The 26,226-nt window shown below is 47.1% G+C and overlaps 2 protein-coding genes across 5 annotated transcripts in view; one reads left to right on the top strand and one right to left on the bottom strand.

Moving 5' to 3' along the window:
• The window catches only part of CPAMD8 (C3 and PZP like alpha-2-macroglobulin domain containing 8), a 169,754-nt gene extending 166,277 nt beyond the window's left edge, over nucleotides 1–3,477 (top strand). For 2 of the 3 annotated variants that reach the window (XM_075903346.2, XM_075903344.2), the window contains 2 exons: nucleotides 2,202–2,370; nucleotides 2,702–3,477. In XM_075903346.2, the coding sequence (XP_075759461.2) occupies nucleotides 2,202–2,370; nucleotides 2,702–2,711 (179 nt within the window). In that variant the 3' untranslated portion in view covers nucleotides 2,712–3,477. Of the gene's footprint in view, nucleotides 1–2,201; nucleotides 2,371–2,701 lie in introns of those variants that run through there. The other variant, XR_012896754.2, reaches the window with a different exon arrangement.
• Nucleotides 3,478–4,166: 689 nt separating this feature from the next.
• F2RL3 (F2R like thrombin or trypsin receptor 3) lies at nucleotides 4,167–13,681 on the bottom strand. 2 transcript variants are annotated; one of them, XM_075903347.2, is made up of 3 exons: nucleotides 12,392–13,681; nucleotides 10,464–11,217; nucleotides 4,167–10,367 (listed from the first exon to the last, which is right to left on the bottom strand). In XM_075903347.2, exons 1-3 carry the CDS (start codon nucleotides 12,465–12,467, stop codon nucleotides 10,139–10,141), a joined length of 1,059 nt encoding a protein of 352 aa, XP_075759462.2. In that variant the 5' UTR covers nucleotides 12,468–13,681; the 3' UTR covers nucleotides 4,167–10,138. The 2 variants fall into 2 exon arrangements, with proteins under 2 accessions (XP_075759462.2, XP_006122517.3); XM_006122455.5 differs by having other exon boundaries at nucleotides 4,167–11,217; nucleotides 12,392–13,107.
• Between the last annotated feature and the right edge of the window lie 12,545 nt (nucleotides 13,682–26,226).

The following is a 26,226-nucleotide window of genomic DNA, read 5'->3' as shown; positions in this document are numbered from 1 at the left end:
GTAGCTCAATTTGCGTAGTTTATTTCCAGTTAAGTCCTGCCATATAGATGCACCTTGAGTCTCCATACTCATTCTTTCTTGGCCTCCTCCACAAAGACTGACAGATCATGAGATTGTTCTTTGATGAAATGGGTTTTACCCACAAAAGCTTATGCCCTAATAAATCTATGATCTTAAGTCTGTTCCTAGTGGACAGCACTCCACTATGCATAAATAAGGAGACGGTCAAGAAAGAGTGAGCACAGAGGAGCTCCAGCAGCACCATTTGATATGATCAATCGAAAATATGTGATCTGCTTGGCTGACATGCAATCCAGATCCAGAAATCAATCTCCCTTGGAACTTGAACAAAGTGTATTGGTCCAACCCTGACTATAAACTTAGTACTTGTTTGATTAATAATTCTTTAAACTGTAACTTTCATCTGATGATCTTAAAGCACCTTACTCAGCTGAGTCAGTATCTTCTGTGCATGTTACCAGTGCAGAAACTGAAACACAGTGAGGGGAATTGACTGGCTCTGAATCACACAGTCAGTCAATAGGAGAGCTTGCTCCAGAGCCATATTCCTAACCAACAGGCTCATTCCTTGAACCTAACAAATAAATCAGGCTACATTTCTTAATGTATAGTCATTTTCAGAAGATGTAGCTATTGTTGCTGCCCCATACCTGTGGGAAGGTGCTGTCTCCAATACTGTTATTGAATTGTGTGGGAATTGCATTCTTTTCCTTCCCTTTTCCCTATGTTGGAGCAGTATCATCAACCCTGAGGCTTGGGAATTGCAGGGTGCAGAGAGGTACCTGAAACAGGAACTTTCACTTTAAAAAAATTGTAATTATGAATCAGTAATTTGAAATTAACTTATTTCAGCAAACAGCTGCTTCTTTCTACAGGATCTGTATGCTCTCACACAATGAACACCCAACACACAATGTGCATGTGCTATCTCATCCACTCTCTACACCACCCTCCATGAAATATTTGTAATTTTTTTAATTTAAAAAGATCTTTTTCCAGGATTTCTTTCTTATTTTCCCCAATGCCCAAATCTCAAAGGAGAAAAATATAGTAAACCTAGATACAGTGCAGCTCTGTAGTGTGGATTGAACCATTTAATGGAGGGTGTGCAGTAAAGTAGGTCCAGATGTGTGCAGGGCTGTTGGCATACACTTCCTCCTCTACTGTTGAAAGGGATGAGGTATATGCCTCCTCTTGTCACTCCCCTTATCACGGCTCAATTCCCCAAACTGGAACTTCAAGTTTAAATATGGGAGCTGGCTAGCAGAAAAAGCTCTGTAAGAACCTGTCTCTGTAACTCCCAGAGACAAACTTGTCTGGTCTCAGTTTCCCTGAGACCCAAAAGAAAGACAATTGGTTTGCTGCCACAATCAAGTGTAAATAAAAATATAAAATAAGCCCTTTTCCAGGGAAGAGGTCACTTGAGACCTCTTTCCTGAGGCAAAACTCTTCCCCTACCCCAGCCTCTGTTTTGCTTGGAGTTGGGAAAACAAATAGTGGTAATCTGCAGAGAACAATGGGGCTCTGCTCCTCCTGGGTAACTTAGGCCCATAGGTATAAGGACAGAAAAATCTACCAATACCTGTTAACCAAAACAAAAAGAAAATACTTTTATTATCAAAACAAGACTACTGTTGCAAGCATAGTAAATAGGTGTTAAAAGTCATGGAGTGAAATAGACTCAGGGGAAATCCCTGGGTTGTAATCCTTAGTTCCAAAAGAGAAAAACAATTAACCAGCTCAGACATGATTTCCAAATCCCCAAACAAGGAAAACAGTAAAACCCGATGGACTAGGTAAACTTTTTCTTACTTAACACATTTCAAGGAGTTTTTTTCCTGAGAGAGCCCATCTCTTCTGTTACCTGGGGAGAAACCGCTCTGATCTCAAAACAAAAGAAGAGAGAGAAAAAAAATCCTCTCTCGGTTTGAAATTCCTATCTGCTTTTCATTAGCTGCATGCCCAAAGCCCCCTTCCTCAGGTGCCTCTCCAGAGTTGCTTAACTCTTTCCTCACTCTCCAGGTAAGTCACACTCTCTTTAGCAGCTCCTATTCGTGTCACCCCCTCAATACCCATCATATCCTAATGAGAAGCAGAAGAGGCTTGTATGGCAAGCTCCCTTGTATGGGATGTCCTGCAGGAGTATCAATCTGAGGTGGTTCTTGTTTCTTTTCAATCAGAGGAAGGCCCTGCACTCCAGTCAGACCTGTCCTACTACTCTTACGAGTACGACCCAGACCCTTATGCTTCAGAAGCTGATGTCTTTGAAGTTGCAGCAGAGCAGACAACAACAAGCAGCACATTCAAAAAAGAGGACAAGATTCAGGAAGTAGTGACTGCAGTTGAAAGGTGAGAGAGAGATACAAAAAGGAGGATCTGTTTTTTTTTAACCAAGTTCTGATATCGTAAAACATGAGACCAGGTCCAGAGTGAGTGTAAACAATGCAGAAGGGGGCTACTGACAGTCATTCTGCTAATTGCTTTTGCCAAGGACCAGTTGCAGGTGATCAGGCTAGAGTGGGATGGCAGCTGGGACCTTCATGCCTGGAAATACGGGTTCTTAATGTAAACTGTAAATTCTAAAGGGCTATTTAAGTTTGTCCCTGCCTGGCCCCACCACTGCTACAGAGAGACATGAGGTGGAACTGATTTCTCTTTATTATATTTCTCTCTTCAACAGAAATAAATAATTTTTTAGAAAAGAAGAAGTTCAGAATCAACTCCTGTATGAGTTTGTTCCTACAGATGACCCGCTGCAGAACAGAAACCAAATGATGACTACTTCCTAATGCCCTCAGAATTGTAGGCTTTGCCTCCTCAGCGGGGGATGGGCAGGAGCTCCAAGGCAGTGCTCAGCATTATTTTTCTACCAGTTTTCCTGCCTTTCGTACATCCTCTTAAGAGTTATTCCAAGGATGGGAGATCAATGTGCTGAGAACAGGGGCTGGAATTCAAGCCCTTAGAACTTCAAAGTATGTTACAAGGATCCCTCAACTCCATTTCCTAGCTACACTGAATCCAGACTGCTGTGCTCAGCCGAGTTGCTGTTAGAGGAGAGATGACTGAGGGTTTTTCAAACTAATAAAAAGCCGTGTATTTTAGCTAAGTTTGCCACAGTGAAAGGTTCAACACCCCAAGCCCCCTGCACCAGCAGTTTGTTGCCCTGCAAAAATGAGAGTTCATTGTTCATCAGACTTGACAGGGGAGCATTTTCCAGAGAAGTGAAATCATCTGTGAACTCCATGGGAGTTAAAAGCCTCACAGTCCACGACATGGCGGCAGACTCTGCCTGGAAAGAATAGCGGTGATTAGGATCAAGCGGATGAACTCCATTCATGTTGGAATAGGTACTGCCAAATGCCACCTGCAGCTTCTTAGCCTTTGCCCTCTAGTTACTCTCTCTTTATAACTTCAGCAAGAGAATAAAAGGGACCTGTGGCCATGGTTTTCTCAGTGCTTGCCATTTCTACTTTTCTCCCCCCAGGATCCCAGTCCTACGGGTGTTCTTGATGTAGATTTCTGTGCACAATTTGCATGGCCTTTGGGCTGCTGGGCAGATGCAAACTCTGCCTATTTGTCACAGAAGTTTGACTGTTGTAGTCTAAACTTCCCTAAGCAATGACAGTTGGGGTCTAAGCAATGGACTTTTCAGTGACCTGAAGAGCTAAACCTGTTTCCAAAGTGCAGAAGCAGACATATTTGGGGTCTCTCTCTACCTGCTTCAGGCCAAGGAGCAGCATCATTCCCATTCCTCTTTGGAAGAGCTCTGTGAATCTGCCAGTTGCAGAATAATAGGAATGTTAATTAATCACAAATAACTCATGGAATTAATTCAATAAAATTGTGGTTTTAAAAATTAATTGTAATTCATCAACGTTTTACTCACACCGTTAAACCATAGAATACCAATTGAAATGTATTACATATTTTTGGATGTTTTCTACATTTTCAAATGTATTGATTACAATTACAACACAGAATACAAAGTGTACAGTGCTCACTTTGTATTATTTTATTACAAATATGTGCACTGTAGAAATGAACAAAAGAACAAAAGAAATAGCATTTTTCAATCAACTTCATACAAGCACGGTAATGCAATCTCTTTATTAGGAACAAATTACAAGTGTAGATGTTTTTGTTACATAACTGCATTCAAAAACAATATAAAGTAAAACTTTAGAGCCTACGAGTTCACTCAGTCCTACTTCTTGTTCAGCCAGTTGCTAAGAGAAATAAATATGTTTTATGTTTACAGGAGATAATGCTGCCTTAGCACTCAGTAAATAATTTCTTATTTACAACATTACCTGAAAGAGAGAAAAGGCATTCACATGGCATATTTAAAACTGGTATTGTAAGGTATTTACATGCTAAACATTTGTATGCCTTGTTATGCTTCCACCACTATTCCTGGGACATACTTGATGATGCTCATTTTTAAAAAATCATTAATTAAATTTATGGCTGAACTCCTTAAGGGAAAAATTATGTGTTTCCTGCTGTTTTATCCAGCACATGTTTCTTTTAAGAACACTTTCACTGCAGATTTGACAAAATGCAAAGAAGGTACCAATGTAAGATTTCTGAAGATAGCTACAGTGTTCACCCCAAGGTTTAAGAATCTGAAGTTCCTTCTAAAATCTGAGAAGTTCAAAGTATGGTCCCAAAAGTCTTAAAAGTGCACACTCTGATGCAGGAAATTACAGAACCCAAACCACCAAAAAGGAAAATCAACCTTCTGCTGATGGCATCTGCCTCAGATGATGAAAATGAACATGCATCAGTCCACTCTGCTTTGGACTGTTCTCTAGCAGAACCCATCATCAGCATGGACACATGTCTTCTGGAGTGGTGATTGAAGCATGAAGGGATATAGCATATCTGGCATGTAAATATCGTATTATACCAGTTATAACAGTGCAAGACAAATGCCAGTTCTCACTTTCATTGTAAACAAAAAGCAAGCAAGCATGCGAATGTGAACAAACATGTTTATTTGTGCAATTGGTTGTGCAGGAAGCAGGCCTAAGTGGCCTTTCTAGGCTCTAAAAATTTACAATGGTTTATTTTTGAATGCTGGGGGGGGGGGGGTTGTACATAATTCTATATTTGTAAGTTTCTGGTAGAGATTGAACTACAGTATGTGTAGTGAAGGAATTGAAAAATACTATTTCTTTTGGTTTTTACAGTGCAAATATTTGTAATAAAAATAAATGAACACTTTCCACTTTGTATTTTATGTGGTAACTGAAATAAATTTGAAAATGTAGAAAACATCCAAAATAGTTAATTTGTTTTCTGTTATTAACAATGTGATTAATCACAATTAATTTTTAATCACTTTTCAGCCCTACAACTTAGTTTTAGTGATTCCTCTCCCTGATTCCATCTTCCCTTTGCACAAAGTGGGGTTTCAGTCCACATGTTCATGAAAGGAAGAAAGAGGAGGCCCCATTCAGTTCACTTTTAGGGCTTATCTATAGAGGGAAGTGCGCCAGAATGGCTCCTTGTGTGGACATTTGGGCACTTTGCAAATGCACTGATTATTCTGGAATAAAGTGAGGTTAGTTTGGAATTTGTCCATGCAGGGAGCTACTCCACAAAAGCTATTCTGGCCAATTTCTCCATGTAGTCAATCCCAGAGTTCCATTTTTTGAGTATTGGTTCCAGCCAGAGTGCTGAGGAAGAGACTATGGCTATGGTGACAGCTGCGATGGGGGATCTTACATTTCCAGTGCCAGTCTCTTAGACTGGGGTAGAATAGTTGCTGCAGCCTTCAAATTTCTTAAACGCATGTGACATGGTGGAAATGCCCATAAATTCCAGAATCTCTCTGCCAGCTATTTTTCAACTCATTCCTTCCCCCACTGAGCTGATCTCTTCTCTCAATGTGGCCTGCCTGTGTGCATGTCCTACTTCACAGTAGAGAGTTTGCTGTGTCTTTTCAGTGTGTGTGAATGGACCATAGCCTAACTGTGCCCTGCAGCATAGCAGAAGCACCAGCTGCTCCATGTCTGCCTAGCAGGTAAACAAATACCTTCAAACTAAATTCTGTCTCTGTGCTGGTACTGCCTCCAGCAAGCAGCTGGCATGGCAAGTGCTGGCTATTGTGCACACATGGCAGCAGAAGTCAATATTTATCTATTTAACAGGCTTACTGCAAGCTCTAGAAAAAGGCATGTTCTTCTTTTAAAAACATCAGAACTTCACAGTACATCCCAGTTGTTTGGTGGCACCAGCATCAGCCCTCAATGAAGCTGAAGGCTGGAAGAGAGAGACTTGAGCTCTCACACTAATAATAAGACTGTGACCCGGCTTCTTGGCCCTCTGCTCCTTTGCCTCCACCTAAGATGGGAACTTGGCTCCTCAGGCCGGGCTCCAAGGTCCCCAGCTTCTCTCCCTCTCCCTTCACATCCTGACTTGTTGCTGTCTGTGTCTCATTAGAGTGAAGGTGTTTCATGGGGTGGGGAGTGTGTTAATTATGTGCTGATTAATCCCACCCACAGAATGTGCTGCCCCTGCTGGGCACCTTTTTTGGGCAGTCAGAGCTGGTGTGACCACAGCACACAAGCATAGACATGCTGGCTGAGTCTACACTGGGCCATTTATTCCGGAAAATCAGCCTCTTTTCCAGAATGAGCTGCGAGCTGTCTACACTGGCCCTTGAATTTCCGGAAAAGCAACGATGCTCTACTGTACAAAATCAGCTGCTATTCCGGAAAAACTAGTCTGCGCCCGCTCGGGCATAAGTCCTTATTCCGGAACACTGTTCTAGAAAAGGGCCAGTGTAGACAGCCCAGTAGTCTTTTCCGGAAAAAAGCCCCGATCACGAAAATGACGATCGGGGCTCTTTTCCAGAAAAGCGCGTCTACATTGGCCACAGACGCTTTTCTGGAAAAAGGGCTTTTCCGGAAAAGCAGCCTGCCAATGTAGACGCTCCTTTTCCGGAAAAACTAAAAACGGAATAGTATTCCGTTTTAAGCAGTTCTGGAAATTCATGCCAGTGTAGACACAGCCGCTGAGTATATTGGCTGATCTCTTCTGTATAGTGGAGTTTTAACTACCAGCAACTGCTGCTCCCTGTATTCCAGTTCTTGTGCTGGGGTACACCATACCTTGTTAAGGCTATAGAGCTCTTCTAGGCTCGTAGAGACCCTGTGTGCCAAATCCTGGCCAGAAGCGTTTTTGTAACCTTGGCACTTGCAGAGTAGTCAGCGTCACCAAGTTGCTTTTCCACCCCAAAAATAGAACATCCTTTGTTCCTAAGGACATGCTGCCAAAACTGTAGACAGTCTCCCCACAGCCAATTTCTTGCTGCAGTTATACAGGCTGTTTATTTAAAGAACCAAGGACAGAAACTTACAAATACAGAAAAACAGCTGCCACTCTTCCCTTCTCACAACAAAGGGAAAGGCCTTATACCCAAAGGTAGGTGATGCAAGGAGTAACTATGCATTGGAGTCCATGTTTGCCCCAGTTAAAGGCCCAGCTACTGTGCACAGTTGCATTCTCCCATTCCCAGACTCACTGCCCTTGATTTTGTCATAATTCTATTATCAGGGCAAATTAAATTAATGTCCTGTCCTCCCTCTTTAAAGAGCTGGTTCCAGTACATGTTCCATCTGGGAATATGTCCCCTGTATGACCCTGGCCCCAGTGTGGAGGCTTCACACTTTAGGTCATTCACAGACTTGCATATGTTGACTCTGAGACTTCTCAGGCACACACCTGTCGCTGAACCCAGACCATCTGCATAGTCAGGTTCAGTTCCTCGGTGCTATTTGGGAGAGGAAAGAGCTTTTTATCCCACAGGGTGCAGTGGCTTAGACTGAATGAAGGCAGACAAGAAGTGGGGTTTGCTTTGGGTTTGGGGATTTTTGCCAATTTGGAACCATTTTTCTCACATGCTTAGAGACAATGATTCAACATGAAGGTGAGAGAAACACCAGTGAGCGTGTGAGATACAGAAGAGCCTGCTTATACCAAGGTATTTTGCTAAATAAACTTGATAGTGCTCACTAGTTATCAGTGATTTTGCTTGTAATCCCTCCAATGAAATTAGTATTTATATCTGTAACTGTACATGAATATTACCAGGAGCAATCATTACTACAGTATTTATTTTAAAGCAAAAGTTCTTTTGTCCTTTATTATTCAAACATTCCTCTTTTCCCTCATCTTGAGCAGCCTCAATAGACAACAACTTACAGACAAAGATAAACTTAAAACTTTGAGTTGAAAGCAGCAGCATTTTCTTTGCTGACATTGATTATTTAATGTGCAATAATCTGGGTTTCATTATTGTGAGTAGATTGTCAATATAAAATGCATCTCTGTCAATTGAATGTTTAAAAAATCCTTTCCTCTCAGTTTTTGTTTTCCTGCGTGTGCTATTTGTGGTGGGGTGACAATAGCCCTGACTCTTGGTCTAATGCCATCATCTCTCTCTTGCATTCAGCAGCTGGTCTTTTCTCAGCATTCAGAGTCCTGCACCTATGGAACAGAGGCTCTAGTTTTTGAAAAGCACAAAATGCAGCTTTGTGACAATTTTTCTTCGCACAAATATTGGTTAAGATGAGTCCAGAAAAGGGGTTGTTTTAGATACTGATGAATATTTTATTAAAAATTGATTTCTAAAACAATTCTGTCTTCCTCTCCTCTCTACTAACTGCCTTGTAATAGTGCAGAGGGAGCATACCGCAGGACTGCGACGCTAAGTTTACTCTAATCTACTAAGACTATTGTACAGCACTGAGAATAGTAGTACACATATCTACTGAATCAAAATACTCAACAATTCTAAGGAGTTGCTGGAGTTCCATTCATTTCAGCTTCATTTTTTGCCAGGAGGTGCCTTCAGTTTTGTTTTCAAGGATACAGTGGCTGTAACTTGTCACATTTGCAACACATTCCTGACTACAGCTGCAAGTATGGTCAACTCTTTATGGGGGTGTTGGGGCACGTTGGTCTTAACAGGTTACACAAAAGCAGTGTGGGATCCCAGTGTGGAGTTTTCAATGCTTGACTAGTATCCTTTCTTAAAGAGACACGCTAATCCTTTTCCCTGGGGACAAGCTGGGCTCCCTTCATAACATGCTAAAGAGAGATAGTTCACTTCAAAGAAATAACAGGTGCTGAACAGCAAAGCATTTGCATACAGGAAATGGGTGGATATTTTTTGTACATTGGGTACATTGTACAATCCACCAATAGGCTGAGGATTTGCTAAGCGAGAAGCCCCTTATTAAAGAACCTGACATTTCACCTTATTCACATAGAATAATTAGCATGAAACAATGCATCTTATGAGGCTCTGACATTAATGAATTCAGCCTTGCAAGTATCCTCTCCATTTCATATCTGGGGATATTGAGGTGCAAGGAGAGTAACTTACTTACTTGAGGGCATAGACTAGTTGAGAGAGACTGGGATAGAAACCAGGAGTCCTGACTCTCACTTTCTCTCTCACTCTAGAAACTCTTAATTCTGGCTATACTCTTTCTCTACTTCCCTTATTTTTTCTGAAATCAGGATAAAAGTGGCTTTGCTAGGAATCGGAGATTCTGGCATTTCCATGAGAGAGTTTACCAAGTCAGGTAAGAAGATTCTAACTTTGCCTGCATATAGACATATGTGCAGAGCCATGCACAAGATGTGTGGGGTCGGAGGCAAAGATTAGTGTGTGGGTGTCTGTAAGGTGCCTCTCTCAGTTTGCTTGGACAGGGTTTAATACTAAGTAAATATATTCTCATGCTTCCACTTTTACCTCAGTTACTCCAAGTTCCGTCCCACGACAGCGACCTCTGCTATTATATGTAGAGGCAACAATACATCCTTCCCTTAACAGCCAGTTAGCATGGTACGCGGACAGAGCAGCTGTTAAAGTCTTATCTGCTGTCTTTGTTATATGTTTGTATGCATACAGTGGTCACCATCTAAATTTGGGCTCCAAGTCTCGTAGAAGTTCCTAAAACCCTGATGAATTCTATCTTAAGAGTATGTCTCCACCGCCCTGCCTGGACTCGCTTCCTACCTTGATTGAACCCTGACACTCTGTGTCAGAACTTCAGCTCTGGGGTGAGCAGATGCCCTGGGAGTGAGGGATGGCAGCCCTTCACACCAGGGATTGTGAATGGGAGCTCTTCCGAGGGAGTGTCTCCTTAGAGGTTTTCAGAGATGTGATGACTTGCTTGCTTTGGCTGAAAATTCTCTGCCTCACCTTGTCTCTGAAGTCCTCAGAAACGTAGTAGTAGACAAAGGGATCAACACAGCTGTTGATGCTGCTGAAGGCCAGGCTTATCATGTAGCTGACATACAAGTCCCCATAGAGCTTGGAGCAGTTACTGGAATAGTGGACAAGAAGAAAGATGTTGCTAGGTGTGTAGAACACCACGACTGTGAACAGCACCAGGACAGTGAGCTTCATGGCATGCGCGTACCTCTCTCTGCTGCGCAGCAGGATCCACAGTACCGAGCAGTGGCTGAACAGCATCACCACTAAAGGGGCCAGAAAGCCACAGGCGATCAAGCACACAAAGTAGTAATAGTAGTACTCAGCCTCCTCGTGCCTGGGGAGGACATCATGGCACAGAGTGATGTCTGCGTGATCCAGGGGGTAGGATTGCTGCAAGAGGGTCAAGGGCAAGGTGAAGATGGCAGCAATGAGCCAAATACTGAGGCAAGTGCAGGCGGCAAAGCCTGGACTGCGGAAGGAGCGGGAGAAGAAAGGGTGCACCGCAGCCAAGTACCGGTCAACACTGATGCACATGAGCAGGAGCACGGAACAGTACATGTTCCCATAGAAGAAGGCAGTGGTAAGCCGACACAGGCCCTCCCCAAAGGGCCAGTGATTCCCCAGGAAGTAATAGGTGATCTTAAAGGGGAGCACAAGCACCAGGAGCAGGTCAGCTGCAGCCAAGTTCATGAGGAAGATGGTGGAGGTCAGCTTCTCAATCCTAGTTGCTAGGACCCAAAGAGCTAGTCCGTTGGCTGGCAACCCCACCAGGAAGACAGCAGTATAGAGGCAGGGAATAATCCACACGGTCACTGCACTGCTCAGCTGGGAGCGGGAGGCCTCATGGATGGACAGGTAGGTGATGTTGTTACGAGTCACCGTCTCTCCTGGGATGGCCCGGGGACACAGTGTATTGGCTGATGTCATCTCCTGCTCGCTGGTATTGTTCTGGGAGTAATCTAGAGGTGCAAACATAGTCTGTTATTGTTCATGCAGGGCCCTGTGTGCTTGCCCTTTGCAGGCAGGGTTGGTGACAAGGTTCTTGCCCCCATGCCCTCAGGGGTTTGCATTACAACAAGACCAGGCCTGGGCAAAATATCCTCCATGGGCCAAATTCACCCTGCAGAGCCGCCAGATCCGGCCTGCAGATGCAGCAGTGGGCTTCAAGCAGACTCCCTGCCTGCTCCCTGAGAAAAGTGGCCATTGCGAACTTGCAGGGCTCTGTGAGCTGGGGAGAGAGGAACAGCTTCAGGTGCTGTCCCTGCCCTAGCGCAATCCCACTGGCCGGCTTCCGGCCATTTGGAACTGCCTATTGTCAATGGGCCGTTTGCGAAGCATCCTCCCCTCAGGCTCGTAGCTGTTCAAAAACCACATAGCCCCGGCATGCGGCTTGGGCCAGTAACATAAGAACATAGGAACGGCCGTACTGGGTCAGACCAAAGGTCCATCTAGCCCAGTAGCCTGTCTGCCGACAGTGGCCAGCACCAGGTGCCCCAGAGAGGGTGGACCGAAGACAATGATCGAGTGATTTGTCTCCTGCCATCCCTCTCCAGCCTCTGACAAACAGAGGCCAAGGGCACCATTTTATCCCCTGGCTAATAGCCTTTTATGGACCTAACCTCCATGAAATTATCTAGCTTCTCTTCAAACTCTATTATAGTCCTAGCCTTCACCGCCTCCTCTGGCAAGGAGTTCCACAGGTTGACTCCACGCTGTGTGAAGAAGAACTTTCTTTTATTAGTACCGGCTTGTGAGCTCCTTGGCCTGAGGCGAATGTTCATGCAAGCGCAGTCAGCATGTGGCCTCTGCAGAGCTATTCCTGAGCTCCCAGCAAAGCACACTAAGGGGCGGGGGGGTCCAGAACAATAACAGTGGGCAGGAGCTGCTCCCCAGGCAAGGCTCAAGCTCCACAGCTGCCTTTTGGGTTTCTCTCTTGTCCCCCTCTGACTATTATTCCTCCCCATTTTCTCCTCGCTCTACAAACCCCTTACGTCTCTTCTCCTGCATTAGATTAGCACATGAGCCGTGTCCTTTGCCTTCCCAGCATGCTTGCGTGGGAGCCCCAGAAAGCTGCAAGGGGGCAAAGTGCCCAGTCTCCTTAATGAGCAGTAAGATTTTCACCCACTCACTCACCATCATAGTCCGGACTTGCCAAGCAGAGTCCCCAGAGGCTGCACCACAGCACGAATGTGCACCAGGAGCGCTCCATGCTGGGAAGGGAGCTGTGGCGCGCTGCTCTGGTCAGAGCTGCCAGCACAAGGCAGTATCAGTAGCCCAAGTAATTTCCTGTTCCCAGCCCTTAACTTAAGGAAACACGAGGCTGAGGCTCCACTGCCTTTTCCTGCAGAAAAAGAACAAAGGGTATTGAGAGCGGCGAGAACACTCACTGTGCCAGGCCATGTGATGGGTCTCGGTTCCCAGGCATGTTCTTGCCCCCTGCCACCAGCTTGTGCTTAGCTGGGTGTCAGCCAAACCCATGGGATGGTTCAGGGCATCTGCCCCATGGCCTAGGTCAGCTAAGGGGCCTAGAAGGGGACTTGGTGCCAGCAGCAGTCAGTCCCACCCCTGCACTCCCCAGCAGCAGCAAGAAGCAGCGTGACCTGGCCCAGCCTGCTCCACGCCCATGGCTCTCAGTCATGCAGCTCAGGGAGGGGGGGGAAAGGGAGCATAGACCCGCCCCTTGTACTCACCAGCATTGAAAAGTGGAGCAAAGCAGCTGGGAGCAGGATGAGACCAGATTGCTCTGCTTCTTGCCACTGCTGGTGAGCGTGTGGGCGGGCCTGACCATCGCTGTCCCCAATGGTCCCCAAGCCATGTCACTCGGGATGGGGTTTGAAGGAAGGGGCAGAGGGACAGGAGTTGGGGGGATGAGTGGAGTGGGGCCGAAAGAGGTGGGGGAGCAGGATGGGGTGGAAGGAAGGTTGTCCCCACTAGGGACAGTCCTGGAGTCAGCTTAACCCCACCTGCCCATAGCTACTCAAGCACACGCCTCTGGCCTGTGCCAGCCCGTGCTTTGCCTTGCAGGGTAACAATAGGGCTGCTCTTTGAAGCATGATACTGGTGCTCAGTGACTAGGGAGCTGTGCACACCAAATGCAGAGCTGTACCAGCACTTTGCTTAATGCTGCAGCATGGAGCTATACAGACTGTGAAAACAGGAACATTTACTATCAAAGTCTAGAAATTCCGGCTACAGTGAGTAAGGATATTGGAAACAAATGGTTCCATTTAAAATAAAATCATAATCACTTTCTACCATCACAACTAACAGGTTAACCTCGTGTCCAGAGACGTTTGATCTCACCCAAAGTTTCTCATAGGTTCAAGTAGCACATCCCAGTTGTGTGGCTACCATGGCCACTGAGAGTGATGCACGGTGGGTAGCTATCCCACAGTGCTATGCCTCTTTGCATTCTCAGTTGTACAATCAGTGAATGCTGGAAGCAAAACTGCAGAGGGTGGTTCTGGGTACATGTCATCCCATAATGCATCTGTTTCCACCCTCCCCTCCCCCCTGCTTGAGAGCAAGTGCAGTCTTTTTGCACCCTTGTTTCTCTCACCCATGCAGACACCTTAGCAGTGTGAGCATGGCACCCACTGTGGAACCCGTTGTGCGTTAAGCATGATGATGTTAACCTTGGTGTGCCTAATGTTGGAGTGTGTCCAGAGCGTGTCCAGTGTCCACTGGAATGACGTACTCATCAGCAAAGCAGTTGAGTTGACTGACACGCAAATGCCGTGAGCATTCAGTCTTCTGGAAACAGCGGAATGCTGGTTCTTCTTTAAGTGCTTGTTCACATCAATTCCAGTCGTGTGTGTGTGCACAATTGTGTGCACAAGCACTGGAAACATTTTTTCCTAGCAGCTGCCATAGCTCTCCTACAGGCTGTGGAGACCTATAGGCTACGTCTACACTAGCATGATTTTCCGAAAATGCTTTTAACGGAAAAGTTTTCCATGAAAAGCATTTTCGGAAAAGCACGTCTAGATTGGCAGGATGCTTTTCCGCAAAAGCACTTTTTGCGGAAAAGCGTCCGTGGCCAATCTAGACGCGGTTTTCCCCAAAAAAGCCCTGATCGCCATTTTCGCAATTGGGGCTTTTTTGTGGAAAACACTACTGTGCTGTCTACACTGGCCCTTTTGTGCAAAAGTCTTTCGGAAAAAGACTTTTGCCCGAACGGGAGCAGCATAGTATTTCCGGAAAAGCACTGATGATCTTACAGTGTAGACAGCTGGCAAGTTTTTCCGCAAAAGCAGATGATTTTGCAGAAAAACTTGCCAGTCTAGACACAGCCATCGAGTGGTGCGACTATATCAGCACTTACATACCACTCCCCCTTCCTCAGTTCCTTCTTACCGTCTATGGTGATGGAACTTCTAGCTGTCTTGCTTAGGAAGCTTCTAATCCCTAGCACATTCTCTAGTAGATACATTACCCATTCTTTAACTATTGCTAGCTTGTTAATTAGTAGTTAGGAGTGGGCTTTCTGCCCACAAGTAGGGATGTAAGCAATGAATCGACTAGTCGGCTATCCGATAAGCAAAAGTTTATTGGATAGTCAACACACTAGTCAACTCATCGCTTCCCCCCTCCTTGCTGCCTCTATCAGAAAGAGGCAACAAAGGGAGGGAAAAGAAGGGTGCTGGGGGAGTTGGCTTAAAAGCCGGTTCCTCCCAGCTTTCTGCTCCATGGGAGGGGGCGGGGCAGCGTTCCAAATTTGAAATGGACAAGAGTTCCCGCTGGGGCTCTTGTACATTTCAAAGCAAAAGAGCCGCATGGAGCCTGGGGCTAGCAGTGAGTCCCCTGCTGATCCTGGCTCTATGTGGGCGCTTCCGCTTTGAAATATACAAGAGCCGAGTAGGGGCTCTTGTGCATTTCAAAGACTGAAATGCCACATGGTGCCTGGGGCTCTTGTACATTTCAAAGGCAGAAGGTTGTGTGACACTTCTGCCTTTGAAATGTTGCCCCAGCTGGGCAGCTCTTGCTACATTTTGAATCGGAAGCGCCCTTATCGACTAATCAAATAGTCAATGGAAATTCCATCAACTATTCAGTTAGTTGATTAATCTAATTTTAACATCCCTACTGACAAGGTTAGCCCTTTGGGGCACCGGGGCATGCCTAATACCCCAGGGTTTAAATCTTGCACTTTTTGCAGGTGGCCTATGCCAAACAGTGAAGCATGTCTCTAGTGCTTGGGAGAAGAGCATCGGACTGAGAAGTGTAAGATCTGCAGAGGATTCAAGCCCAGAAAGGATCGCGAATAATGGCTCCAACAACTTCTAATGGAGGTGGCGTTGAGACCAGCACAGATTAAGATGGCACTGGGTCCAAACTTTGTGTGGCGCGTCCCAGCCTTGTTGCTTGAGACTGTGCTGAAGGTGGGAGCCGTGAAGGACTCTCAGTGCCAAAGTCCATCAGCACCAAAAACCTGGCACCCAGGCACTGGTTGACTTCACTGGCACCACGTGGCCATAAGGAGGGCAGAGGACAATCACCCCAGAGGGCCTGGCCAGAGCAAGACCTGGCACGGCGCAGGAGAACTCCCATGCACCAGGCCCAGAGCACACCTGTGATGGAGAACAGGAGTGCTGGCCAGCATTCAGTGACTAAAGAGCTATACTCAGGTAGCTAGCGGGTGTTAGCAGGGAACCAGAAGAACCAATGGGATGCAGTGCTGAAATTTGAATTGTAAAGCTATACCTACTTCCTGCCGTTTTTCCTTTGTGTAAGTTTAAGCCAGTAGCTGGGGAAGCAGGATGTTTTAGATCCAGACAGGACTACCATGCCTCCAAGGAATACCGGGCATGAAACTGGACTGGACCTTGAAATGGATCGTGAGTAATAGGGGGAAATGTATATTTAGTCACGATGAGGTTATTTTATTTGTTTTGTTGCTTGGTTAACTTCTCTGTGCTAAGCCACGTGCAGCCCCACCCCCATTCACTGTATCTAAGATTCAGCCCGGAGAGACTGTGTCTCTGTATTTTAGTTTGTTTTTCTTAGTTGCTCTGTGACACCTAGCAACCAAATATGCTTTAGTAGTATATATTTTTCTTTTGTTAATAAAAATCACATTTTTTTGAAGGCGATGATTTGATTCTTGTGTCCTGGGAAGTAGCAGGAGGTGTGTGTTTATGTGTCCTTAGATGGAGAAGTCAGCTATCAGCAATTGCAGTTTTTCTTTTTCTTTATTTTCTTTTTTAAGCTGTCTTTAAGGGGTCTTGGGGTACCCCTCAGGAAGAAGTTCAAGTGATTTTTCCTGAGTTTCAGAAGACGGAGTTTTTATACTTGATAGTCAGAGAATCTATGACCTTAGGAAGTCTTTATAAGCAGAAGCCTATGGAGGCAAGGTATTTTGAAGGTCTCTTCCAAAGCCCCCACCTTCTGCAATCTGAGTGCCAGAGTAGGGAACAGCCCTGACAGTGCCATTGACTCTGGCCCTGGAAATGGCACTGTTGAGTGCAGCACACAGCCATCGCAGTGCATGTACTGAATTCCCTCTCGGCACTGAACACTTATGAGGCCATGAGAGACCTCATAGAGATATCAGAGACGGAGGCAACAGTAGTGTGTGACAAACCACTGGCACCAGCAAGGACTCATCAGTCAAGAGACAAGTCGGCTATGTTATGGCACCCTCAGTCTCTGGACCAGCACCAGGGCAGGTCAGCCTCATTGCCCACAGAGCGCTCACCGCCGCCAGCGCCTCACTCACTGGTACCACCAGTTCTGAGAGGACCTGTGGACTCCCCGACACCGGAGCTCCACATGGGGAGGCCAGAGAGATGGCACCAAATGCACTGCACCATTCTACATCATGGTCCCATTCCTGGTCCCAGGCCACATCTCAGTCCCGTGATGGATGGCGCCATTTAGGATTGTGCTCTTCCCAGCACCATTCCATGATGTTGAGAACCTCCAGGCATGAAGCTCCAGAACTGACCTCTTCAGCACCACTGTGGTCTTCTCCTTTGGAGTCGGACACAACATCCGTGTACTCTTGAAGGAGTCACAGTGGCCAATGCAGAAGAGATCTTCCGACACTGTGGTAGCCTCAGTGGCCTCCTCCATCTCCATGGCCCTTTTGGACACCTTGGGCGCACCATCAGTCCCAAGGTGCCTCCAGGTCATCCAGATCAGTGGCATCCACCCACCACCGCTCAAGATCACCAAGGGACAGGTGACACTTGACAGCACCCTTGGTGACAGTGTCTCATCCCACTCAAGAGGGCATCCCAACAATGGAGACCCCTGTCCCTGCACATGTACTGCTCCACCCAGAGGAGGGAAAAAGGTGTGAGACTGTCACCAACCAGCACCACCCTTGGATCCATTACTACCCACCACCTCCTCATCATCTTCTCCAGCAGGCACTTCCATGGCAGAACCCCTCCTGGTGACCACAAAACTTATCAGATGGTGGGTGGCGCAAAATATGAACCTCCCCATGGAAGAAATCCAGGTGCCAGAGGACCCTATGGTGGACATTCTGTCTCAAAAGGGTCCCTCGAGTGGCTTTACCCCTTATAAAGACCATCCAGTCAAACTATAACTCACAGAGGAAAACCTTGGCTTCGGTGAAAGGGGGAAAAGGAGGTATTTTGTGACATCCAAGGGCTACGAGTTCCTTTTCTCGCATCCCCACCTTTCCTCCCTGGTCAGGCCCATATGTGGAGGGGGTGTGTATGCAAAGGGTGAAAATGCACCTCCCCCATGGTCTGCCCAAGCCTCTCTCCCCTAGGCTTTGGATGTTGGGGGCCCATCTGGGAACACTGCAGACTGGTACGTCTACACTGGCGTGTTCTCACACAAAAACTCCTTTGCGGAAGAGTTCTTCTGCAAAAACTCTTCCAGAAGAGAGCATCTACACTGACATGTGCTTTTGCTCAAAAGATGTGCTTTTGTGCAAGAGCATCCATGCCAGTGAAGACTCTCTCTTGCGCAAGAAAGCTCTGATGGCCATTTTAACCATAGGGCTTTCTTGCGCAAGAAATTCATGTTGCCTGTCTACACTGGCCTCTTCTGGAAGAGCTCTCGTGCAAAAGGGCTTCTTCCTGAGCGGGAGCGTCAGAGTTCTCACACAAGAAGCCCTGTTTTTATACAGTAGAACGTCAGTTTACTTGTGCAAGAACACATGGCCAGTGTAGACAGGCAGCAAGTTTTTCCACAAGAGCAGCCGCTTTTGCGTGAGATCGTGTCCCTGTAGCCACAGCCCCAGGGTGTATGGAGTCCCGAGGACTTGGCTCTTCACATCAATGTGAAAGAGCTCAGGGCGGTCAGGTTGGCCTGCCAAGTATTCCACCTGCAAATGGAAGGTCAGTGTGTGTCGGTGTGCACAGACAATACGACTGCAATGTTTTACATAACCTCACCCCACCTTGCTTCTTTATTACATGTCTGCCTTCAAAGCCCAGAGCCGCTGGATGTTCTTCATAAGGCATGGTATCCATCTAGAGACCCAATACCTCCCAAGTCTGCAGAACACACTCACAGCTGCCCTCAGCAGGACATTCATGGTCCATGAGTGGACATAGCTCATTCAATCTTCTGCGGGTGGGAGTTTCCCCGACTAGACCTGTTCACCACCAGGGACAACAAGAAATGCAAAGACTTCTGTTCTTTCCAGAACTGCAGTCCAGGTTCTATAGTGGATGTGTTTGTGATTCAATGGAGACGGGGGTAGTTAATGTATGTTTCCCCCAATCCCACTGATCCACAGAGTCCTGCTCAAGACATGCAGGGACAGGACATGTGGCTGTGCCAGCATTGGTTCTCTTCCCTCTTCACCTTGTCTGTAGAAGCCCCCATAGTTCTTCCCCTGTATCCAGACCTTCTCATGTAGAACTACGGGCACCTCAGACATCTGGACCGCCAATCACTCCATCTCAGGGCATGGAGGCTGAATGGCTCAGTCCCCTAGATCTTCAATGCTTAGCACAAGTGCAGGAGATTCTCTTGGGTAGTAGGAAACCCTCCACTAGAGCAGCATACCTAGCTAAGTGGAGGTTTTAGTCTGGGGCTACATCTACACTGGCAGTTTCTTGCGCAAGAACTCTTTTGCGGAAGAGTTCTTGTGCAAAAACTCTTCCAGAAGAGAGCGTCTACACTGGCATGTGCTTTTGCACAAGAGCATCCATGGCAGTGTAGATGCTCTCTTGCGCAAGAAATCTCTGATGGCCATTTTAACCATAGGCTTTCATGCGGAAGAAATTCATGTTGCCTGTCCACACTGCTCTCTTCTGGAAGAGCACTTGCACAAGAGGGCTTATTCCTCATGGGGAGAGGAATAACTCTTCCGGAAGAAGCCCTGTTTTACAACACTGTACTGTAAGGCTGTGTCTAGACTGGCAAGTTTTTCCGCAAAATCATCTGCTTTTGCGGAAAAACTTGCCAGCTGTCTACACTGGCTGCTTGAATTTCCGCAAGAACACTAACGATCTCATGTAAGATCGTCAGTGTTCTTGCAGAAATACTGTGCTGCTCCCATTCGGGCAAAAGCCCTCTTGCGCAAATCATTTGTGCAAGAGGGACAGTGTAAACAGCACAGTACTGTTTTCCGCAAAAAAGTCCCAATCGCGAAAATGGCGATCGGGGCTTTTTTGCAGAAAAGCGCGTCTAGATTGGCCATGGACGCTTTTCCGCAAAAAAGTGCTTTTGCGGAAAAGTGTCCTGCCAATCTAGACGCGCTTTTCCGAAAATGCTTTTAACGGAAAACTTTTCTATTAAAAGCATTTCCAGAAAATCATGCCAGTCTAGACGTAGCCTAAATTTACTTCTGGAAGAACACTCATGCAGTGCAGACAGCAAGCAAGTTTTTGCGGAAGAAGAGCTGTTCTTCCACAAGAAGCTGCCAGTGTAGATATAGCCTGGGTGTACAAAGCATGTTTCACCTACATAGGCACCAGTATCCACAGTGCTGGAGTATCTCCTCCTTCCAGTGTTCTACCCAAAACTACACACCAATGCTAGTCAAAGATTGTTGCACATGCTGGATGTGCTCAGGGCTCTGGCATTCTATGTTGATTGCATAAGGCAGTTTAGAAAGTTTACACAATTGTTTGTGGCAATAGCAGAAAGGATGAAAGAGGCTCCCATTTCAGCCCTGTCTATATCTTCATGGATAGTGCGGTGTATATTCACTTGCTATGACGTCGCAGGGGTCACACACCCTCCAGTAATAGGGCACATGCCTCTTCCCCTGCTTTCCTGGCACAGGTCTTCATCCAAGAGAGATGCAGGGCAGCTATGTGATCCTCAATTCAGATGTTTTCCGCACACTATGCCGTTTTCAAGGGAGGATGCAGCTGTTGGGAGGGCCGTGGTCCCTAACTCCAACCTGCACCCCCATGATGTAGCGGCTTGGGAATCACCTGCTTGGAATCGAAGTAAACAAGCACTCAAAGAAAAGACAGTTACCTGGTCTTGTAACTGGTATTTGAGATGCATCGTTCATGTCCACTCCAATGCCCACCCTCCTTCTCCACTGGCAGAGTAGCCGGCAAGAAGGAACTGAGGGAGGGGTAGGGTTGGCAGTGGCATATAAGTGCTGATATAGTGGCCCCACTCTAGGGGGGCTCCACAGCCGACCTTAAGGGAGCTGCTAGGGAAAAAAGTTTCTGGCGTGTGCACACGCAACATGCACACACTTGACTGGAATGAACATGAACAACACATCTCGAAGAACACCAGTTACAAGAACATGTAACTGCCTCTTCTGATGCCATCAGACAAGCACAGACTGATGGGACTGCATTGTTGTGCAGGTAAGGGACAATCAGCAGTAGCTGCAACTTCCATATGCATAAGGCCACTTTCAAGGAAGTTTGTGAATTGCTTTCTCCTGAACTGAAACACACGAATACCAGAATGAGACCCGTTCTTACAGTGGAGAAGCATGTGGCAATTGCAACTCCAAACAGCTACCAGTCAGTTGGGAATCAATTCAGAGTGGGGAAATCTACAGTGTGCTCCAAGTAGACAAGGCAATCAATTCCTTTCTGCTATGGAGGGTAGTGACTCTGGGAAACATGGAGCGCTTTGCCACACCGGGGTGCCCTAAGTGAGGTGGGGCAACAGATGTAACATACATCCCCATTTTGGCATGTGAGCACTTTGCCAAAGAGGACAGAAACTACAAGGGGTACGTCTTCCAGTGGTGTCCCCATGGGTGCTCCACTCTGGATGATGGTGCATCCTCACGACGGCAACTGGAGAGTTTTCCAGCAGTGCTCCGCTGTGCTGCGCACATGCCCTGCACCTCCTTGTGCCGTTGGTGTCCATTAGGCACACACGGCCCCCTCTGTTCCTTCTCTACTGTCCTCAGTGCAGATGGAACTTCTCTCGCTTGCCTCTTTCACAAAAAAACAAAAAATAGTTCATTCTGTTTTCCTCGTCTTTCCAAGTTTTGAGTCCCTACCAACCTCATACCAAAAAAAATCCAGTTTTTTTCCTTCATCATTCACCCGGACTTCATTTTTTTCCCCAAGCCTGAATCCCCCAACTTTAAACAGTGTGAGTCCTGCCAAGATGCTATGCCCATTTCTGATGGGCACAGCTCCTGCATAAAATGTCTGGGAGAGGCCCATCTGCCACAGAAGTCACTGCTCCGATCTTACAGTGAGAGCACGCCGTGACCGTGCCAATAAGCTGAAAGCATACCTTTATGAAAAGTCACTTCAGCCACTGAGGGAAGACTCTACTCCCAGGCCTAAACCATCAGACAAGCTGAAAGGTATAGACAAAATTCATCCCTCTACCTCTTCTGGCATGTCAAAGTCGAAAACTCAGGTTTTCCCAGCCAGATTGCTACCCCCAGGTGAGCAGCCAGGGTGAGCATCGGCGATAGACCTGGAATCTCTGGCACAGAACTGCCTAAGTTGTTGGCACCACACAAGAGGGCCCATTTTGAGCCCCAACAAAAATAATTGGCACCAGCGGCTTTGCCAGCCAAATCTGCGACACCCGCTAGGCACAGATCAGCACCAAAGCCAGCACCAGAGCAGCATTGGATGTGGCACTGAAAAGACCCCACACTGAGATGCCTCCTCCCAAACCAGCGTCTCCAATGGCAGCAACAGTACCAAGTACCACACACTTAGCCTCAGCACTGCCACGGGATCACGCATGGCACCAACTCGGTTTGGTGGCAGAAAAGTATAGTAAGGGACAGACCAGGGCACGAGACTCCAGGAGGGAGGGGATCCTGATGTGGCAGCATTGCCGGGACTTATGCGATGATGGGAGAGTGCAAATTTCCCTTCCCAGAGGAGCGGGAATGTGGGAGGGGATCTGGGCATGATGGCAGAGCCAGGCAGGGGTTCATATCACCTCCATGTTCAGCACCTACCGTTTGAGACAACGGAGGTTTACTTCAGAGGCATCAGCTAATATTTCCATTTCATCCAGGCTGCCATGCGAAATATCCATTTTCTCCCAATCACACAATGTGATAGGGAGCAGATGCTGATGGAATGCGGCCAGAAACCTAGATCTTATGCTGCGATGCTTTGTGCTGCAAAGACGCCAGATCACTTACTGCCGGCGTGGCATGAAACGGTGTCCTACAGTGAAGGACAGAACTAGGCAGCCTCCCCAGAAAGCTTGTGAGAAGGATGAAAGAGTTCCTCTACGAGAGCTCTACAGAAATGTGCAGAGAGGATTCCAGCTCCATCTCTAGACACATTAACAAGCTATTCTGGGGACCCCCTGATGTGCAGGCACAATGGCCCCCACAGATCACGTTCACTCAACCCACTTTTAGCAAGATAAAAAATGTGAATTCACAAGAAGTGCCCTCTTCGGGATCAAAGCTGGCCTGCGAGACGTCCTGGGAGGGGGGGAATTCTCTCCATGGTTATAAAATATTCTTGGGTCTTGGTGACATCAGTTGCCCTGCCTGCCTGCTAACTATCCTCCTCCTCTTCCTCATCCACGCTGTCCTCTGTGCTACAGCCCAAGGCTGCCCGAGTGTCTTGAGTGAAATGTATGGACTGGCTAGGGAAGCTGGTCAGGTCCCCCACTGGGATCCCATGAAACTGCTCAGAGAAGCAGCATATTTGCAGCAATGCTCCAGATCATCCAGTTACACCTCCTCTGTGTTTGGTACAACTGCCTCTGCACCTTTACTTTCACTCAGCACTGCTGGGCATTCTTGGCGTATCCTTTCTCCTCCGTGCCCTTTGCAATCTTGGCCTAGGTACCTGTATTTCCTCTGCTGCTTCTTAGTTCTGTGAGAACAGACGAGCACCAGCATGGAGCGTGCAGGAGATCCTGGACCTCTCCCCACATAGCAATGAGGCCCAGGATCTCCTGCATGCTCCATGCTGGTGCTCGTCTGACTGGAAACTCATGGAACTCAGTCAGCTGCCTACTCTGAGTTCTGCACATCACACGGGCCACACAGGAAATGAAATTCATATTTTCCCAGGGCTTTTCCTGTTCACCTGGAGAGCAGAAGAGTTGAAAGTCCTGACCAGAGCAGTCACTGGGCCACTTCCTGGAGGCACAGAACGTTGGCTTTCATAGCACTGCTGGAAAGTCAACCATGCAAGGTCAAATTTAGCATTTCTCTTAATGAAAGCAGGAGTACAGACATTGACTTTACTGGCCCTTAAATGAGATGGAATGGGCTTGGTAGTGTGGACTTATTTAGAAAAATCAACATAATGTGCTTAAGTTTGATCTAAACTCTCAGGCTGTGACTACATTGGCACCCCTTTCCAGAAAAGGGATGCTAATGAGACCAGTCGGAATTGCAAATTCCGCGGGGATTTAAATATCCCCCACAGCATTTGCATGAACATGGCTGCCGCTTTTTTCCGGCTCGGGGTTTTGCCGGAGAAAAGTGCCAGTCTAGACAGGACCTTGCGGAAAATAAGCCCTTTTCCGGAAGATCCCTTATTCCTACTTTCAAGGGCTTATTTTCCGCAAGATCCTGTCTAGACTGGCGCTTTTCTCCAGCAAAACCCCGAGCCGGAAAAAAGCGGCAGCCATGTTCATGCAAATGCCGTGGGGGATATTTAAATCCCCGCGGAATTTGCAATTCCGACTGGTCTCATTAGCATCCCTTTTCCGGAAAGGGGTGCCAATGTAGACACAGCCTCGGTGTAGACCAGGCCTCAGAATCAGTTCAGAATATAAACTCATACAAACAGGATCAGACATCTCATCAGCTCCTGGCAGCCTCCTGCACCTCCCATTGTTCTTCCCAGACCTAGAAAAAATAGTTTACGTGCATGGCACACTAGCCATGGGGCCTTGTCTTGTCTGAATTCAGGGCCTTTCCTGGTGGTTCAGTGGCATCCAGTCCTGCAACGTTTAAAATGTGTCAGAGTTGCAGAACAGCTGATTGTTCTGAAAGCAGCAGAGCCTCACCTTGCTCTCAAAAACGTCTGGGACCCCAAATGGTCAGCTGGGGTGTTACTGAAGCTGCATCCTCATTTCAGGGCAGCCGATAGGCATGTGAGCCCAACTCCCAGGCCAGAGTCATTCTGGTTCGCTGGCTGTGCTGCAGTCAAGTCTGTACCTGCTCCGGGGTTACAGAGGGAACGCTGGTTTCCCTGGCCCCTTTTCTGAGTTCACTGAAACAATTTATTGAAAAGCCTTGTGACCTCAATGAACTATTTTCATTTAAGTATGTCAGCTCCAACCCCAAGTGCTGTAAAAAATAACCAGCCACGCAGCATGATCTCAGTGTGATGGAGGCTTCATGCTTCCGCTGATAATTGTCAGGAATGCTGAGCACAGCCCCAGAAAACAGGAAACGGGCTCTGACAAGGAGTCCCAGGATAGCTCTGTAGCTGGGAGATAAAGCTCAATGTCAGTGACTTTCCCCAGAATGAAAATGCTTCCAGAGCCCCACTACGGCCTGGGAGAGCCCTAACGCGTAGTCTGGCGGAACATAATGCTATTACTGTGTCCATGGCGACAATACTATGAGGGTGACCCATTTGCAGCTGCATAAGGGCCCTCTGAGGGACCTGCCAGAGCATGCGACCCTGTCATTTCCCACCGGATAGTTCCCAAGCCCTGACCCTCCCTCTGCTACTTGGGCTTCGAGCTCTTTCACTCTTCAGCACTTTAAGCTTCGTCTGTGCTCTGCCAAGCCCTTCCCCCACATCCATGGGGAAGTCCCCAAACCATCCCACATCTCGTAGGCCTTGTCCTGACTGTGCAGAAAATGACCCTAGCGCCACCCAGGCTGCTCTACCCTCCAGAGGGACATGGGTGAAAGTGAAGCAGGAGACCGGCCCTCTGCCAGGGGACACTGTCTCAGGGCAGCAGTGGCTGGCTGGAGGCTCCTGCCTGCCTGTCTCAGCAAGGACCTGCAGCCCTGGTAGTAGGAACTGTGAATTTGGTTTTGCAACATGTCTGAAGACTCATTTCTTTCTGGTGCACGTGGCCTCTTCTGGGAAGGTTGCAAATCCAAGCCTGGCTGCTCTTTGAAGAGATTCCTCTCGTTCAAGGAGAAAATTATGCGGTTTGCTTTGTTTTTGCCATATTCCCACATCCTTGGGCTGAATGTATCCAGAGGTGCCGTTCCATCGGGCAAGGAAGATGCAATGTTAAATGTTTTGCTTTTGCGATTCTCCCAGGATTTATGAACCATTACAGAATGACTTGACCACATGCCTCAATCAGGATCCTTTCCTCGCTCTGTATGCAACAAATTAGACGTAATCAGTTTAGCTAGTGTGCAAATCAGTGTTGCCTTCTATGGCCAGGTCTCTGGGGTGGAACAGGGAGAGGTTACTTATTGATGTAACCTTTACTTCTCAGATAGTATGGGAGTGTTACTAATTGCTTTAGCTGCAGAACTGATTGTTTGAACATTAAAGGTTTCCAGGAGAAGTTAATGAGCAGTGACAGTCCTGTGATCCCTGCCTGCACGGTGACAAAGCTGATGTTTAAGGCACTTTATTGTGCAATTGATTATCTCCGGGTACAATGAACACTCTTCCTCCAGA

The sequence above is a fragment of the Pelodiscus sinensis genome, chromosome 32 (genome assembly GCF_052426305.1).
Source record: "Pelodiscus sinensis isolate ZL-2025 chromosome 32, ASM5242630v1, whole genome shotgun sequence".
Taxonomy (NCBI): domain Eukaryota; kingdom Metazoa; phylum Chordata; order Testudines; family Trionychidae; genus Pelodiscus; species Pelodiscus sinensis.
The sequence above is the reverse complement of the archived record's forward strand: the minus strand, read 5'-3'. Positions and strand labels throughout refer to the sequence as shown.

What these genes read in the sequence shown, in the direction of transcription:
- F2RL3 (XM_006122455.5), bottom strand. Translation starts at nt 12,467, where the DNA reads ATGGAGCGCTCCTGGTGCACATTCGTGCTGTGGTGCAGCCTCTGGGGA. An exon ending in GGCAAGTCCGGACTATGATG is followed by an intron (nt 11,218 to 12,391) that starts GTGAGTGAGTGG and finishes TTGCACCTCTAG; the next exon opens with ATTACTCCCAGAACAATACC.